Source organism: Branchiostoma belcheri, unplaced genomic scaffold (genome assembly GCF_001625305.1).
Source record: "Branchiostoma belcheri isolate BF01 breed outbred unplaced genomic scaffold, Haploidv18h27 scaffold15, whole genome shotgun sequence".
Classification (NCBI taxonomy): Eukaryota; Metazoa; Chordata; class Leptocardii; order Amphioxiformes; family Branchiostomatidae; genus Branchiostoma; species Branchiostoma belcheri.
In genome coordinates this window covers 2,913,165-2,928,395 of record NW_017802935.1, presented here as the reverse complement: position 1 = coordinate 2,928,395, position 15,231 = coordinate 2,913,165, and the positions used below count along the sequence as shown (strand labels likewise).

Below are 15,231 nucleotides of genomic sequence, written 5' to 3'. Positions count from 1 at the left end.
AGGAGACTCGATAATACTTCAAGTGTCGGTAGTGCCGCTGAGAAAACATACCTGATAATTCCTTTGAATCATAGTATATCAAAGGGATAAAAAATAAGTTACGATTATAATCATACACGTCCGTAGGTTATGTAACGTTATATCATAACCATTATGATTGACAGCCATTCTCACTGTATATTCTTACATGTGTAATGGTGCTTACTGAATATTTCACGGTTTTTAATCACAGTACTAAAATTAAATTTTAAGTTTAAATTTTCTGAAAGCTTTCGGTATAGTGTCTATATGAGTAAATGATTGCTACGACCAGTGTCACTCTTTGTCTATCTGTAGAAAGTAAATGATATCATCAATATCATTTCATGTGCGCTGATCCCCTACGTACTTTGTGACAAGCCAAGTGCTGTCCAATGTGCTATATCAAAACGGGACTAAAAGGCAGGTAACAATGGCCAGTGTTGCGAGAGCCTCTGCGAATGAAAAGCTATTGTAAGCACTCCCGGTCCGGCGCGAGGGATAATGCCCCTAATGAATGGGAATAATTGTATAACTGTGACAAGAAGGTAAGCATGTACGCCGTTCCCGATAGCGGAGCCACCCCCGCCGGACATGGGCTATCCTGCTACTAGTGCTAGGCTGCTAGTATATGAAATGTACTCTCCAAGCAGAGGTTTGGGATTATTTTTGGCGTGTTTTAGGCTTTTTTATTGGGGTTTCTCTTTTGCACTTGGTTGGGTGAAAAAAAATTCCAGTGCACAAGAGAAAGACACGCCAAAAATAACACCAAACCCAAACCTCTGCTTGGAGAGTATATGAAATTGACAGGTGAAGGTACGGGTAGGAAGGAAGGTACGGGAGGAATTGGGGATATTAATATTCGCTACTTTCTTCTGTTTTGGGAAGTATAACATTCCTAGAGCTTGGTTGTCTTTCATTAAAACGGAAAAAATTAGAGGAAGTTACATATTTTTTCCTCTCAAATCCTCTCTATATCTGCCTGGAGAGATACATGTGCAAAGCAAGGAGGTTTGAAGATTTTAAGGTTGGAGAGCTGTGACGTCACTGTGCTCTAAACCAATCGACAGGCTACTCTCTACGTCGCGCACGGGTTTTTAACTCCATGTATATTGCAGGGCATTTCTCATTTGATGACAGTTGAAGAGCCACTTCTTTTGACTCGGGTCACGATTCATGTCCCAAAAGCAGGCACTACATGTACTGCGTGTCACGTCTGGAAAATTGACACGGAATTCATCTTAATCAATGTCAAAATTGAGAGTCAGCTTGTCAATCATAGTAACATGTACATGTAACTCAATGACTAGGGCATGTTGTTCCCTTGTGTGGTAGTTTGTGGTAGTTTGCTTTCTCTTTGAATATCGGCAAGCATAAAACCGCCATAATATAGGCAAATAATACATAACCTTTTGGCAACATGTTAACAACAAAAAATTCTGTATTTGTGGAAAATAGTGGATAGCCCATTTTGACCTCGAAGAGGAAACAATAAAACACAATAAAAACAAATGGCTTAATCAAATACTTCAGAAAATATTTGCATTTGATGTGTTAAATGTAGCGCTGGGTGTGCTTTGTTGTACATGTATTAATTTCGCAACTACCAAATCGGTGCCAATGTTGACTTACAAATTGCCGAGAAATTCTGGGACAAGGGACGGTCCGCTAAGAATCGCGGAGGAAGGTATGAATTAACTGTAACAGTTACCAGTAGAACAACAGCTCATATCGAACGGCACGCTTGTCCACATAATAAATACATTATCAGTCCGTCTGGGACTGCCGAATATTCGCACCGTTGGTTACTTTGGAAGCGACCCCTTACGGTTAGACGGATAACTGCACCTTACTCCAGGTGATCGGGTTTGACGTCGTTTGTGTATTTATGGATTACGCCCTCCACATTTCTGAGTGACATGTATTTTTTTAAACCCTGCTACACAGCAAGGTCGTGTTTACACGTTGTACAACAAGTTACAAACATTGCAGACATTTTTATTCCTTGTGGATGCCCAACGCGATTTCAGTATAAACTGGATTTTCAAAGTCCATTTTCTGGTATCTAGTTGAATCATCCTTATCCAATAACATACTGATATTTGTGAGGCAAAAATGCGATAGGCTATATAGGCATGGGAACTGCATTGTATAGGTGTAGTTAAGAGCCACTCCTAGTCCAAAGATGTCTGGAATAAGACATACGCACAAGGTGCTTTATCTGTAGATCAGAGGCGTGAGTCAGAAAACCTCCAAGTTCGTAATCAATGACCTTTAACGTAGAATTTGAATAAAAGCTATGTATATATACCCTAAAGTAACAACGTTTAAACAAAGGGAAGATCTGAGTCAACCACACTGTGCACGTACGTGTTCCTTCACCGTGCTGGCTTCTGACGTACTTGGCAATAAACCCCAAACCACAAAGAACCCAAGCTGACAAAAGCAACCTTCAAGAGGAAGTGAAACTATGACGCGCACATTCAAAAGGCGCAGGTTATACGTTACGGGTAAACAGGCGGGTCTCGTTTCAATAGTCAAAAGAAAAATGGAGGAAGAAAAGCAGGCGCGCTTCGTTGAGTGGAGTTGTAACGTCTTTATAGACGTTTTCTGGTACTTTGGAGTTCCCAGGCTTTGGAGTCTGTACTATGGACGACTTTCCTGGGACAAGGCTGCGAGACGCATAGTTACGTGTCGCGAAAAGGTATGTTTGTGTAAGATACATATCTCCAACTGCGACATAGGTGCACAGTGACGAGTAGTGCTAAATAGGCAAAGCAGCTGATCATATTTTACGTTATAAAAACAGTAGACTGGGACTCTACAAGGCAAAGCGGCTGGAAAGAGTAGAAATTGTCCAAATAGACAGATAACACGCCAGGAGTTGGTCCTTGGTCTTCTTCTTCTTCCCAGTTCGTGCAAACCTCAATTGTTTTAGGGCTCCGGCACGGTGGGGGTGGGGGTATATTGGATGGGGTGGTCGCTCGTTCAAGTTTTGTGTGTGTATGCCAGTGAGGTCTACAGCTCCTCAATGGGCAGGGACGCTACTCCCTGTCCGCCACCGAAAGCAGGCGGTGAGTACCCGTAACTGTTGGTCTGCCAAAGCGATACACACTGGTAAACTGTACTCCCCTGTAGCGAACCAACTCCCCTGGCGTGTTATCTGTCTATTTGATCAATTTGTACTCTTTTCAACCGTTTCCAAACCCTGGTAGAGGTTAGATGCGTTTTGTGGGTTTCTGATTGAGTGTTGAAACTTGCGGCTACATATGAAAAAGCTCTGTACCTTAATGAAAAGTATTCGTCTTAACAATATCGACATGACGTCAACTATACAGGTGCTGGACAGTATGTGGCACTGGATCCAGCAGGACAGACGAGTGGACCTGAACAACATCCACTTCCTACAGCGTCGTCCTGATCTGCGTAAGAGGGCGCAACGTCAGCGGTATGTGTGCCCGCGCCCCCTACCGCCCGGCATAATACTGCTGAATGAGGTTAGAACGTAACTATGTAATATTGTATGCACTGTACGATGCACATATGTATACACGCACGCACACACACACACAGGGGCAGAAAGAGATAGAGATAGAGATAGAGAGAGAGAGAGAGAGAGAGAGAGAGAGAGAGAGAGAGAGAGAGAAAACACGCACGCACAAAGTACGGGATTACATGTACAATGAAGGCTAAACCTAAACTTTAAATTATTAAGCTTCGGTCGAAAACATGTTTGACTTTTGTAGTTTTTTCGGTCGTTATGTTACATCCAAAGTTAGAACATGAATCTTTAAAATTATGACTCTCTTACAGATTTCTCACTTGGAGCCTCCAGACTACATCATTCTGGAGTTTTTCCGAGACTTCAACCGCCTGCTGACCGGCAGGGATCAGTACGGGAATCTTAAGTACAGCGCCTTCCTGACCGTCACTCTGTGCTGCGTGGAACAGAAGCTCGGAAACAAAGTCCTGAAGAAAACCTGGGGCGGCAGCGCGCCTCTCCCAAAACACTTACGCGACGTTTATATCAAATGGGCGGCTCGTTGGCTTTGGCATCCGATAGTTTCTCTACCAGTGCTCATAAGTCTCGATCAAACAGAGGAAGGTAAGGCTTTGGATAAGGTGAGAGTAAGGCCTTCAAATCCGCCCATTCTGTCTTGCCGAGCCTTTCATTTCCGACCCGACGTTGATGGCGATCTACCGGGAGTAAGAATGGTCCCTCCTTGTAGTCACTGCATGGACATGTTCCCTTCACACGACCAAACGGCAGGTGAATCTGCAGAGGAGGATGGCCGTGGGTATGTGCGGTACACATTTACTCCGCCAGATGACGCTAGTCCCAATTGGTGCAGAGGAAACTGTGCTGAGGTCGCTGCTTTCGGCGAAATGTTCAAATTACTGAAGCAAAAGTGTCGCGTGGTTAACGGGAACGCGGAGAAGGTTCTTGCCAAGTACAAGATGGACAGGATGACTCAAGCAAAACTTGTCCAGTAAATAAATAGGTAAGGGTCCAATGGTAGCATATATCCAAGAAACTTAAGAATACGTTTTTAAATTAATAGAAATGCACAATTTTCTCACGAAAATATATTACTAATTAATCGTTCATGGACTTCGTGACCTATGTTTAGTTTTGAAGACCCATCTTCTATGTTAAACAATAAATTTTAACGCCTAATTGATGCTACTCGTTTGTAGTTATGGAATCTGTGAAACTGATGACTAACACTAAGACTTTTGTGGACTGTACATGGAAAATATGAAGTAAAACTTCAAAGACTAGTCATTTGTATGATATTTATATATACGACATAAGCTACATATTTTCATGAAATAACTACATATACTATACATGGATGTTAGTCTTTTTCTCCAACCATAAATAACTATTTTACAGTACAACGTATTTGATATGGGAGGGCAAATGTAAAGGTGTATATATTTGTTAAGCCCATTCTTACATTTGTATACTTGTGAGGAATCAAAATAATAAACAAATAAAGACATAAAATACAAGAAATAGTCTGTATCCATTTTTCTAGGTAAAATAAAAACAAAAGCCGTTAGATCCCTATATACAAGACCTTGTAAATCCTCCGATGTTTTGTCGTGACATATTTCACACAGGGCTATGGCCTGCAGACCCGACTGCTGTTGTAGGTTTTAAAGAGAGAAGATGTCGTAGTAGTATGATCCGCTGGCTGTCCTAAATTAAAGCTGTCACTGTATGGCACAGCAAAGAGGGATTACCTGTAAAATCAAAGGCGTGACTCATGAAACGTTTGTCGTAAGCAATGACCTTAAGCCTAATACAAATGTCTTCACACAATAGCCATGTTATCCCGTAAGTTTCGGTAATGATGGCTAAACAAAAGACAAGCGTCACGCCCTGCTATCTTCCTGTTGACTTTCTGACGTACTCGAAACTATGACTAATACATTGGCACAGGTTACAGTGCGTATGTACCGGTAAACTAGTGAGAATCTCGGAAGTTACAGTAAGAAATGGTGGGTGAAGAAAAGCGGGCGCGTTTTGTTGAGTGGAGTTGTAACAAGTTTTTAAACGTCTTTATAGACTTTGCAGTGTCCAGCAGGCTACCAAAGTTGTACGAAGAGGCGGGTCTTTTACAGGGCGAAGCTACAAAACGCCTAGACGCTTGTCACAGAAAGGTACTGAAAATAATCGTTGGCAAATTTTCCTAGCCTCTACCAGGCTTCGGAAGCGGGTGGAAAGAGTTTAGATTGGCAAAATACTGGTGTGTGTGTGCGTCTTTGTGTGTGTGTGTGCGTGCGTGTGTGAGGGTATAGCCTTGTTACTCGAATGAATCTGGTTTTCACGAATGCGATGAATAGTAAAAGTTAACCAACTAGGTGGGTGCGGACTTTGAATATGGGGACCGGAGGGCAAAAAGATACAATGGGGTACAATCAATATCAACGTCGTCGATTTTCGCCGTAAAAAATTGTCATAACTGGCCATTACGCCCTTCCGTATCACACAAACCGAGCTTATTGCAGGTGACGAACAGTCTATGGCACTGGACTCAGCAGGACAAGAGGGTGAAATTGGACAACCTCACTATCTTCAAGCAGCGTCCTGAACTTCGCAGCCAGGCTAAAAAGCAGCGTTTTGTGTGCCCACATCCCCTACCGCCTGCGACTATACTGCTGAACGAGGTTAGTCAACGTCACATACATGGATAAAGATAAGTATACATTTAAAACAGGTGAATTGGTTGTTTTATATAACCATAGTGGAGATAGCTTTAGAAAAGTAATGACTGAAGCTCAAGACCTTTGATGTATCTAACGTTAACGTAACATGCCCACTATTACTGGGTTAAGTATAGGTCAAGACAAAAGGAATAGCTTAATATATTGTATACACATGATCAAACTAGCTCTAGCACTAGCTGAAGCCTAAAAAAGTACCTCTGGTTTTCTTTCAGATATCTAACCTGGGACTACCAGATTCCACTATACTAGAGTTTTTCCGTGATTTTAATCGCCGACTCATCCAGTGTAATCACAACAGGAAGTGGCCGAAGTACAAGTACAGTGGTTTTCTGTCCGTCACGTTATGTTGTGTTGAAGAGCGACGCGGTAACAAGGTTATAAAGAAAACCTGGGGTGGAAGTGTGCCCCTCCCCAAACATTTAAGGGAAATATATATCAAATATGCAGCTCGCTGGTTCTGGCATCCAATCGTGTCTCTGCCAGTGCTCCTTAGTCTTGACCAAACACAGGAAGGTAAAGAATTAAGTGAGATTAGAGTTGTGCCTGTGAATCCACCGAATCTGTCTTGTCGAGCCTTCCAGCTCCAGTTCCACCTATTTCCCGAGTTGAAACTTCCTGTAGTGAAGCAAGTTCCCCCCTGTAGTCAATGCAAGGACATGTTTCCCTCACACGACAACGATGCTGGGTACGTGCAGTACAAAGCCACTCCGCTAGAGGGCACTGGCAACAAGTGGTGTCGAGGAAACTGTGCTGAAGTCACAGCCTTCAGTGAGATGTTCTATCAACTGGGACAGAAGTGCCACGTGGAAAACGCCGACGGGAAAAAGATTCTGACCAAGTACAAGATGGAGAAAATGCGCCGGCGAGCAAAATTTGTTAAGTAAATGAATCGTGACATTTTATGTGAAGAAGGGAAATCTATTTACATGTATTTTTGCTTTGTCTCCAAGATCTCCAGGACTAATAAAGCTCTTGCTGTTTGATTTAAATTGAACTAGAATAGACCCATGCCTGATGTAGAATTCAACTCTAAGGTTTTTAACTTAAGCTTATACTAGTAGATTTATGTACTCAAGTAATCAAATGTATTAAGTGTTGGGAGAGTTTAGTTATCCTGGTAAATTCTATGCAATGATTGATGTAGAATGATCTAATGTTTGTAGTCATGATATCCACCCAAAGATGATTATTAGTACACCATGTATGTACAAGGCATATACCATAATGAAACTTAGAGCTACTGTTTAGGACAATCAAATATGTAAAATACATGTATATGACAATGCTAAAAGTAGGATACATTCAAGTACTTGTTTGTAATACATGAACATACACTGATATTAATATTAATAAAGACTCAAACACAGGACCTCAGTATGAAGGTGCATCTTTAATAGTTCACCCAAAATGTTACAGATAATACAATCTGGTTGGTGTTCAATTCTAGCGGTATCGGCGGAGCGACAGGGTGTTGCGCCGCTTCCACGAGGCCCTCCAGGACCCGCCCTTTGTCTTGTGGTGGAAGTGCCCCTTGCCCAGGCCGCGGGAACTCTTGCCGGCCGACGTCAGGCCGCGCAGCTCGCGGTGCTTCATCACCGGCTTGCAGATCCACTGGACTTCTGGGTCGTGACGTACAGTCTGGGGGGAAACAGACAAAAGGGCACCGGTCAATACAAACCCCAGGGGATACATGCAGGAGATTACTGAAGTTAATGCAAAGAATCATTTTTAAGGCATCTAAATTCTAATGCAATTTCTGGACAGCGAAGAAATACATATTCTGGACACGGAAATCTGTCTGATATTGACATTTTAAAGCACATTTTCGTCAAAATTTCATACATGAAGTGTTTGAAAAAGGCCAGAAATAAGATGCACGAGGAGACCCTTAATATATTTAGGTACCACTAAGAAAAAGCTAAAACCAACCTACGATACGAAACAAGCAATTGTTTTATATCAGAGACAATACATCTTTGCCTCACAGATACCAGTATGCTATGGGATAGGATTGATACAACTTACCACATTAAAAAATGACCAGAAAATAGACTTTGAAGATCAAGTTTTACTGTCCTGAAACTGCTTTGGGTGCCTTTAAAGTGAAGTGAGGATATGGATAGTCCAATGATACTTACTTTATGGAATGGATCCACCAAGATAACCTCAAAGAATTTATAGGTTGAGTCCTGGCCCACCCAGTAGCTGTTCATCACACGCAGGGCACCACACGCACGGCCAACTCTCTCCTACAGGTACGCAGGGAAAAAATGTCATGATTTAGTTTGACAAGAAATTCAAAGACAAGGAGAGTCTACCCAAAGATGAGGGTATCTAATATACGATTCCCAAGAAATTCATCTATTTGCATTTTGAAAACAGCAACAGACTCGACTATTACTTTTCAGTTAATGTAGGACAATTAAAATTGTAAAAAATAATGTTAACCTGCCATCAAGAGAAATCCAGTGGTTTTTAACTACCCCAATAATTCCCTGTTAACTACCTTATTGATGAAACATGCTACACATTTCTGACTGTATACTTAATTTACAGTACAGTATACTGTATAGCAGCAGGTGTCAGATTTGGATTGGCTTGAGTAGACAAGCTTCTGCATTTGTCGATAAGATGGGGAAAGAATAATGGTTCATCATTCACCTTTGCTGCTCATACAGAGTGGTAACATACAAGAGAGAAACAGCACAAATAAAAATACCCAGTGTAAACATGTTCCAGTCCTAACCATAATGACTTATTTCAGGGCAAAGAAAGGAATGAACACTAGCGATTTCCTTTGGCATTTGTCTTTCGAGAGACAATTGAGAAGTAATAGCTAAGATGTGTATGATTGAAATCTGACTTACCTCAGCAACAGATCGAAGGTTCCTGGCAAACTTCATTTGGTTGACTCCCTGGTGGACAGGCTTTCCGTACGTGGCTCCCTTGGGCACGGGCTTCTTACGGCCACCACGGCGCAGACGCACACGGTAGATAACGTACCCTGCAACAAGTTCCACACAGAAAGTTATGTATAGTCAAACCAACCATCTACTATTCTTTTTGAATGATAGATAAATAGATACAGTCAAAACTGCCCAAGAACACTTATGAGGGTACTGATAGAATCTGGTCTCTGTGAACTCTCCAAGCAGAGGTTGTGGGGAAATGATCCTTAGCTTTTTGTAAATGGCCGTTTTTTTTGTCTCTGCGGACAAGTGGTCACTTGACAGGGTTCTTAATGCTCGTGTCAATGGGAAATGTCTAAGGGACCCAAAAAAAAGCTGGTGTGTTTTGCCGAAGGGCGGTTACACTGGCTATGCAGATACAGAAAATAGTGGTCGCATTGGCCAGGTGGTCCTTATGCAGAAGTGGTCACTTGTACAGGTTTCACTGGACACCAAAAAAGATCTCTCAGTTCACATTCAATAAATTATATCATAGATTGACACCATGCAAGTGTATACGCTACACATTACTAAAATTTGACTGTACCTTGCTTGGCCTTGTATCCCAGCCTGTGGGCCTTCTCCGGGCGTGTGGGGCGGGGGGCGCGATGGATCGCTGACAGGTTCCGGTACTGCCAGCAGCGGACGCGGAGAAGAAACCGCATCACGTCCGACTGCTTCTTCCGCCATAATTCTTGTACATACTTGTACGCACCCATCTTGAAGCTAGAACAAATAAAAAGTATATTATTTTTGGTATCTTTACGTCAGGTACACCCGTGACAAGGTACATACATGTATACATGAATTTCTCTAATTCGTATCTGGCATTCATTAATTTATTTGATGGATGACAGGATTTTGATTAAATTTTTAACTGTTGAAAAAAGGCAACAGCAGTGTAAGCAAGTTACTAGTACAAAATGTACAACATGTAGTAATAATAATTTAGCAAAAAATGACGATTCTGGAACATGGAAGAGGAATAATGTGAATCCTGCAAATCACGTAGACACAGCCTTAACACGGTGTATTCTTTCTTAAGAAAAGCTTCATGTTTTATAATAAGATGCCAAAGTGCAGATAACCCTCCCCACTAAGTTAGGGGCCCAAACGCATGGCTTCCATCATGGCTACGAAGTTTAAAACCTCTCCGAGTAACATATCGCCGAGGAGTAAAAACAAGGGGCAGCCCGTAAAAATATTCTGACGTTCAATTTATGTTGCAACCTGCCACACGTAGTTGCCGAAATTGCCCGGAATAACAAACTATTTGACCATCGTACACGTAAGTACCACACACACGAGCAAGTACACCTAAGCTAGGCTAAAAACAGTACCGGGACCTCGCCGAAACTTTTGGTCAGATTCTCCACAGAACAACAAAATTCACCAACCAAACACCCCGGAAAATAACAACACAGGTTTTATTTATAAAGTTAACACATTTTTATGCGTCGATTGTGTCTAGAGTTGGAGGATTTAAGAGGATTCGACGGCAATATTCATACCAACCTTTCGCCAAGATGGCGGACAGAAGGGAAGAGAAAGATTTTTACCCAGCATGCAATACCGTAAGACGTGTTCGTCCGTTTCCGGAAAAACTCACGAACTTTACCGAAATACACCGAATAGAGAACTTAATCCAATCAAGTTTATTCGTCAACTTATTAATCCATTCTACTCTTTGGCAAATTAAGTTTATTGTTCAAGAATAGTATTTCTGAGAAAAAATTCCTGTTCAGTCACTAACCAAAAAGCGAACTAGATAGCAATATTAGCGGTTGCTAATATAGACAGGTTTGCGTTGTAGTGTAAGCTAAATCGGACGTGCCCCATGACCTTCGGCCTTTTGAGGGTCATACAGTCGTCAACAGCGCCCTCCCCACGCCTCGCCCGTCCGTTTTCGTGGGCAAATTTCTGCTTTTTTAGAGGTTTCGGGACCTAAAAACTCACATCAGGGGAGAAATAAGCCACGTCGTTATTTTCATGGTAAATATCGCTAAAATGGACCAGGTATTTTTTTGTCGCCATGTATTTTTTTACGTCGATTATAAGCCCTTCCCCGTCCGGTTTTGTGGGTGATTTCTGCTTCTTTAGACGTTTTGTTACTAACCGACAGCAGGGGAAAATAAATCATATACGTTATTTTCATGAGAAATATCGCTATCATGGACCAGACATTTTTCTGCCACATGCAAATAAATAAACATGCATATACATGTATATTATGTCGCGGTACGGTAGGGAATTTTCTACGGTGTGTTCGTAAACGTATCGGCTTTTAAACCTTTACAATGTAACTGTTACATATTGATGGCTGTTGCACAGCATTTTTTTTTGTCATTTTAAAGTAACCTTGCGCCCTAGATCAATGTTGATCTGTCTTAAGGGGCCGACCGAACTCTTCATCCTGTGTATTGTTACCTCCATGAAATGTGTCTAGCTCAAGTGTTGCTTGACAAAATTGAATTACAATTATGCAATTAGGATCTAATTTGCTTAATTAATGAGGAAATTCTATAAATCTGTATGTCTTGATATTTCGCGATCTGGACATGCAAGGGCCATGAACGGACGGTAGATAGCTCTTGCGTTCGGGAAGAAGTCATATGAGTTTGGGCCCCCTAGCAGCTTGTTTTAGAACTGCAGGACGGTTTGTTTAAATATCTTTGAGAGAGGATAACTAAGAAACCGGTTGACGGATCGTCATGATTTTCGGTATGTAGGTAGCATAAGTGATACTCAACATAATCAAATTACAATTATGCAAATCAGGATCTAATTTGCATAATTAACGAGAGAATTCTATAAATCTGCTGTGAGAACGACAAGGTCTTTGGCAGATATCAATTATGTAAATAAAGATCCAATTTGCATAAGTAATGGCTCGCATAACATCGGCTTTTGTGCACCAAGGCTACCCTTCTGTTATTAACCCAAGGCATCTGTTCATTTCAGTCCAATCTGCAGTTTATACCTGATACGGTGTTTAGATGAGGTAAAAGTGATCATAATTGTAAAGGTATATACTATTAGACTAGTATTTGACACAAGCATGAAAATAAAGACATGGAACACAAATAACTATACATTTCCTTCATCAGCCCGTGAGGCAGTACATTGATTTGGCCATGCCAAGGCCACAGATTCAAGGCCACATACTCCTGTGTACTTGAGGGAGTATCGGTGTACGCTCAGACTGCCAACCTTGGCCTGAGGTTATGGCGAAGGGAAATGAGGTCACGGAGAACGTCCACAAAGAATTTTCCATTCGGTACCACTGCGTTTTCACTGTTTAAGACGGGAATACGAAGAGATACAGAAAATGTGCTGTGTGAGCCTTTTTTTTTTAATGCAGGATGGTTTGTTTGAAAAATCTCCGAGAGAGGATAACTAAACAACCATTTCGTCGTGATTTTTTGTATGTAGGTAGCTTAAGTGATGCTTGACACAATTAAACTACAATTATCAGGATCTAATTTTCATAATTAATGTGGAAATTCTATAAATCTGCTGTATTCTATATTAGGGCTATGAAACACTTATATGTGACATATGTAATTGAGAGCAACAAAATCATTGGCAGATATTGATTATGTAAATGAAGACCTAATTTGCATAATTAATGGAAAATCGGTACAATTTTATGTTGGTAACTGCTGGAGACATAAATCGTCCATCTTTGCTCTCTTACAAGGAATACCACTATCACTTGCCTTAATGCATATTTGAATACGTGGAAACCTGTAAGTATAAGCAAGGACATTATGCACAGATGTCCTTTTTTGTATAAGGTATGGTGAAGTACAACAATCATCCTCAGGTAAAGTGAAACATGGTGCTTAATACAATAATATAAGCTTTTCAAGTCAACTATACATTGCGACTTCATCTTCACTTCGCGCGCTGATAGTGATACGCAAACCCCCTAGGTCCGCTGCGCTCACGGTACAAGCGGCCTGTTCTTCTATCTAGCCTGCATGGGTGCCATCTCTTCTGTAACGGGCTGGTTCGGGGTTAATTGCACTCGGGGAGTCCCGTTACAACACGAATGGCGCCTATTTATATAATATCCAAGCAGATCATTCGGTGGCAAACGATAAGACGCGATCAAGAAACAGGCCAGAGTTTTGCATCAGAAATCAACTTCATTTCTCTAGTATCTGTTACATGTGATTAAAATTGTAAAAGATAATTTCATACGAACATGGCTTGTAGTGTTAATGATGACATTTGGACAGCTTTAGGCACTAATCTTGCCACGAATGGATTGCGACCCCACATACCGTACGCGTAAGTTAATGTTTAAATTACAAATATGTCAGACTGTCTCATTTTCTCTCGCAATACAGTTTGTCTATGTGTAAGGAGGGCCCCCCGAAATTTGTACGCTAACTCACTATATATATTGTGACTGACATGTTTTCGCAAAGTTGTTCCACATCCCTACTATATAGTTACACCTCAAGGACACAGTTGACCTTGCAACCACTGTACCTCTCTTTGATAGAGGCCGGGTGTTACTGTAATGACAGCCGTTCGCACTGGAAGGAGACCGTTTGTAACCTGTTATTACTCAAGAAACATACCTTTGTGATATAGATAACTTTGAAATTCGTAAAGCAATAACTCAATTAAGAATCAGTAGCCATAAATTGAATATTGAAACAGGTAGATATTGCAATATAGCCCCTGACCAAAGGTTCTGTCCATTTTGTCCAAAGCATATTGAAAATGAATTTCATTTTGTTATGGAATGTACCAAATATGATGTTATACGTAACAAGCTATTTACATTTCTCGAATCAAGTACCATAGATTTCAAGAGTCTCGATGTTGGAGACAGATTTGAATATATCTTTACATGTAATGGTCCCCACAACGCAAAAATAGGTAGATATATAAAGGAATGCTTTGCTATTAGAAAAAATACCGAAACTTGTGATTAGCCCACTCGATTGTAACACTTTATCAAAGACTTGTGATATCCCTTATTATTTGAATAATTATGATATAGATATGTTAGGTTTTATTCGACATTAGGTCTTATTCAACACACTTATTTTATTGTTGTTACTCTCCTTATGTAGTTTGCCATACATTGTACCATGTGCAATTGTCGTGCAATAAAGTTCTTCTTCTTACTTACAGCCAAGGTTCGGTAGTCACTAGTTCGGTAGTGTTGAACGGGATAACTAACAATGTCATGATTGGGGTGCGGCGAAATGTTCTCTCAACGGACAAACTCCCTTGGCATGCTTATCTCTCTATTTGGCTCTACTTACTCTTTCTAGCCGCCTCCCCAAGCCTGGTAGAGGCTATTTTTTTGTAACCTCCCCATTCCGGACATGGTTTGGCCTACATGTTGATCCCTTCCTATAAACAAACTAGTAGAAATAGTTTACAGTTATTAAGTGTCATTTGCCCATACATTGTATCCAATGCAATTGTTGCACAATAAACTTGACTTGATTTGACTAAAGGTAACCCTCTGAAATGTTGTTTCCTGCAAATTTTGCTGGTACGCTGAGATATATTAAAGTGTTCTCTATTAGAGTTTTCATTTCGTCGACGAACTTCCTCCACAGATCACGTGCAGGAAAACAAATTATGATTTATCACAACCTGGAAACTATTGTCTTTTTGCCATGAAATTCCACCCTTTCTGCAGGAATAGTTGTCCCCTATTAATTATTGTACAATCCCCAACCTTGTTTTCATACGGCAACAGCCTTGAACAGGGGAAATGCGATACGAGATCATCTCGGAAAGCCTTACTCTCCAAGCAGAGGTTGTGGGGGAATGATCGTTACATTTTTATATATGGTCGGGTTTTTTTTTGTCCTGACCCCCACCAACGGTGGCCGCGGACCTTCTCTGGCTAATGGATACTGCCTGGCCAATTTGATACTGTCTTTTTGCCACCGAGAGGGATCTGCTTGAAGATTAGGAAAGCCTGTGGCTATTGACAGGACCGTCCTGTCAGTACTAACAGAAAGTATTGCACTGTTTACAGGAACGCCTC

At 41.2% G+C, this 15,231-nt stretch overlaps 2 protein-coding genes across 2 annotated transcripts; one reads left to right on the top strand and one right to left on the bottom strand.

The window, feature by feature from the left end:
- Positions 1–1,577: 1,577 nt before the first annotated feature.
- On the top strand, positions 1,578–7,600 carry LOC109465351. The gene is made up of 5 exons (XM_019762563.1): positions 1,578–2,722; positions 3,357–3,515; positions 3,832–4,434; positions 6,037–6,195; positions 6,468–7,600. The coding sequence occupies exons 1-5, from the start codon at positions 2,489–2,491 to the stop codon at positions 7,137–7,139; spliced, it is 1,827 nt and encodes a 608-aa protein (XP_019618122.1). The 5' UTR covers positions 1,578–2,488; the 3' UTR covers positions 7,140–7,600.
- Positions 7,601–7,625: 25 nt separating this feature from the next.
- LOC109465335 (60S ribosomal protein L15-like) lies at positions 7,626–10,796 on the bottom strand. The gene is made up of 5 exons (XM_019762546.1): positions 10,719–10,796; positions 9,751–9,929; positions 9,123–9,259; positions 8,394–8,504; positions 7,626–7,893 (listed from the first exon to the last, which is right to left on the bottom strand). Exons 2-5 carry the CDS (start codon positions 9,920–9,922, stop codon positions 7,699–7,701), a joined length of 615 nt encoding a protein of 204 aa, XP_019618105.1. The 5' UTR covers positions 9,923–9,929; positions 10,719–10,796; the 3' UTR covers positions 7,626–7,698.
- Between the last annotated feature and the right edge of the window lie 4,435 nt (positions 10,797–15,231).